Source organism: Acanthisitta chloris, unplaced genomic scaffold (genome assembly GCF_000695815.1).
Source record: "Acanthisitta chloris isolate BGI_N310 unplaced genomic scaffold, ASM69581v1 scaffold13831, whole genome shotgun sequence".
In the NCBI taxonomy this organism is placed as follows: domain Eukaryota; kingdom Metazoa; phylum Chordata; class Aves; order Passeriformes; family Acanthisittidae; genus Acanthisitta; species Acanthisitta chloris.
The window spans coordinates 3,148-6,275 of record NW_008654434.1 but is presented as its reverse complement, the minus strand read 5'-3'; the positions used below and the strand labels follow the sequence as shown (position 1 = coordinate 6,275).

Below are 3,128 nucleotides of genomic sequence, written 5' to 3'. Positions count from 1 at the left end.
GTGGTGTTTCAAGCTAGCTTTCTGTTGTCGGCTACAAAGCTGCTTTCATCCAGTTAAGAGTCTGAAAGTCACCCCTGTGATACAAGTGCTGACAAACACCAGCTTGGTTCTGTTGTAGGTAGGGCCTTTCTGTTCATCACAGTGCTGGTGAAGTGGGAGAATAACATCTCAGGTCAATTTGTAAGGTAAACTGAGTGTTTACAGCAGCACCAACAGAAATAAAAGCATAAAAAATAGAGAACACACATATAACAACCTGCTTCTGTTTTGGTTTGGGTGGTTTTGTCCATTCACTTTCCATGCATAGGAAAAGGATCCTCAGTTACATGTTTCTAATTAATTCAACAGAAAAGAAGTCACAAAGCAGGGTTGTGTAAGTCTTCATACTTTCCTGATACTCCATAGTGAGGAAATTGCACATACCTTTTATGCTGATTGAAACTTTAAATGTTGGAAATTCTTCTGAGTTTTAGTATCTGTAGAAGTGTTTTTAATTTAAAATGTCTGTATAATATGAACATGAGACTTACAAGAATTTCAGCTTTTGTCAGAATAATAAATATGTCATTTTGCATTCTGTTTCAGGGAATTCACTCACTCTCTTAGCATAAAAGAAAATGTCCACATCTAACATTGCAGCAAGAGTGGAAACTTGGCTTTCAGCCAGGTGGCATGTTAGAGTTCCTTTGACGTGGCTGGAAGCATGTATTAATTGGATCCAGGAAGAAAGTAGTGGTGGTAACTTAAGTCAAGCTCAGATTAACAAGCAAGTATTTGAGCAATGGCTGCTTACTGATCTAAGAGACTTGGAATATCCTGTTTTGCCTAAGTGCATCTTAGATACCCCCAAAGGAGAGTTTTCAGGCTTCTACTCCATACAAATTGATGCACTGGTTGATGTTAGCCAGCCAGCATATTCTCAGTTGCAGAAGCTGAGAGGGAAAAGCACTGTAAATGAAGAAGTAACAGCCTGTACTCAGACATTTCAGAAGCCCTGGGAAGCAAAGCCTACTCGAATGCTGATGCTACAGCTAACTGATGGGATACATCAAATTCAGGGCATGGAGTATCAACCCGTGCCTGTCCTCTACAGTAATCTTCCTCCCGGAACAAAGATCACTGTACATGGTAATATTGCATATCGTCTTGGAGTCCTTCTCCTTAAACCGGAAAATGTGAAAGTGTTGGGGGGTGAGGTGGATACTCTTCTTGAGGATTATTCTCAGGAAAGGGTCCTTGCTAGATTAATTGGAGAAACTGAAAACCCTAGTTCTGCTGGACAAGCTGGTCGTGAACAAGTTATTCCAAGGCCTGTGGACGAATTAGAACAAACTCTTGGCCCTTTGGATGAGGAGCTTTTAGCCAGTCTTGATGAAAATGAATTTGCTTTAAACAATGAAACATCTTTAGAAAGCGGATATGGCAGCAGAAGCAACAACTTTAGTACAGCCTCAAGTTCACTGACTGCACACAATGGAAATGTTTTGCTGCAGAGCTCTGTTAGTCCTTTGCTTCATTCAGATGAACGAGTTTCGCCTCCCATAGAACACGCTGACAGCTTTTCAAATGACTTTCCTTTAGAAGATGATTTTCTTCTGGAAGAAGAGGTGCAAAGAGAGCTGGAAGAAGAGTCACTGGTGGTCATGAACAGAGATGTAGGTTTAGTTGCAGAGAGACTTCCACATATATCTAGAAGCTCCTGCAATTCATCTTTAAATGACACTTGTGAAAAAGATGATGTGAATGAAAGAGAGAAGCCTATGGAAGCTACCAGTGAGGAAAAGAATTTTGGAAGAGCAGTATTTCATGAAGATCGAAATAATATGAATAGGTTTTTTGAGTACAAAAATCAGAGCTGCAGTTCTGCAAATTTTTCTTTGGAAAATCCTTCTGAAGAAAGGCAGAATGAATTGGGCCTAGATGAGAGCAGATGCAAATCCCAGCACACTTCTGACAGCAGGGTGTTAAATGGTGATCCTGTATGTTTCTCAAAAGTAGATCCAGAAGCAGATCAGCAGAAGCATGATTCACAGACCTTTTGTGGCAGAGCAGTAGAGGCACCTTTAGATCTAGATTCTCCACCTTTCACATATATTTCCCTTCTCCTTGCAAGAAAACCAAAGACTGTTACTATTCTGAAAGTTAAGTGTTTTATTGTTACTCTCACTGGAAACCTCACAAACAGCAATGGATCGTGGGGTATAAAGGCAAAAATTTCTGATGGTTCTGCTTACCTTGAAGTAGATTTTGCTAATGATATTCTAACAAGCTTGATTGGCTTTTCAGTGCCTGAAATGAATAAGATGAAAAAGGATCCAGCTTTACGTTTAAAGCTTAAGGATGGTTTAGAGAAATGTCAAAAACAACTAGTAGATCTCTGTTGTTTGATGACTATTGAGTTTGATCCAATTCAGTCTAGAGCTACTGTATTAGTTCTCCAGGATGTTGATGCAAGGCATCTGGAACAATTGAAGAAACGGTTAAATAAATAACATGTGCAAACTCACAGACTGTGTATTAGAAAGTATTTAAGTCAGACCTGTCCCTGTCTCTTTGCATTTGTGTTAAGGTGTAGCCATATCTGCTAGAAGAAGCTCGTATGTCTTCTATCCTCTTCCTTCTTCCCCTTCACCTCCCACCTTCAAGACAGTGTTGCTTGTCTGACTCCTTCTCCTCCTCCCATTGTCCTTGTCTTCATTTTCAAGATGTGCTTCCTGGAAGGCTACTGTCTTGCCTGTTGTCCAGGGCAAGCAAGAAGGTAAATCTCAGTACTACTAGCTGTTTACAGCTTGACTGCTCTGCAGGTATTTCATTGCAATTTTCTGCTGTATAAGGTTTCCAGATCTGTGATTAAGCCTTTAGAATTAATGAGAAGTATTGCAAAGGTTTTTCCAACAAGAGAAGGAATGAAATTAGTGATACTGAGAAATCATGCTTAGTTAAGAGCAGTTTGTCAAACAGAAAATGGCATATGTGGCTGTTTGTACCAGTCATTGGTTTCTGCCTCATCCACTTTATTTGCTCTCAGGACCAACTTCTCTACTACCAGCCTTTATGTTTTTGTGCGGTGTGTATGTAATGTTTGTGTATACTGCCTCACTGTGCTGAGCAGTGGCATGTGTCAGTCC

General features: G+C 40.2%; 1 protein-coding gene across 1 annotated transcript; it reads left to right on the top strand.

The window, feature by feature from the left end:
* The first annotated feature begins 616 nt into the window (after nucleotides 1-616).
* RMI1 (RecQ mediated genome instability 1) lies at nucleotides 617-2,492 on the top strand. Its single transcript, XM_009083526.1, has one exon. It carries the CDS (start codon nucleotides 618-620, stop codon nucleotides 2,490-2,492), a length of 1,875 nt encoding a protein of 624 aa, XP_009081774.1. The 5' UTR covers nucleotide 617.
* Nucleotides 2,493-3,128: the final 636 nt, after the last annotated feature.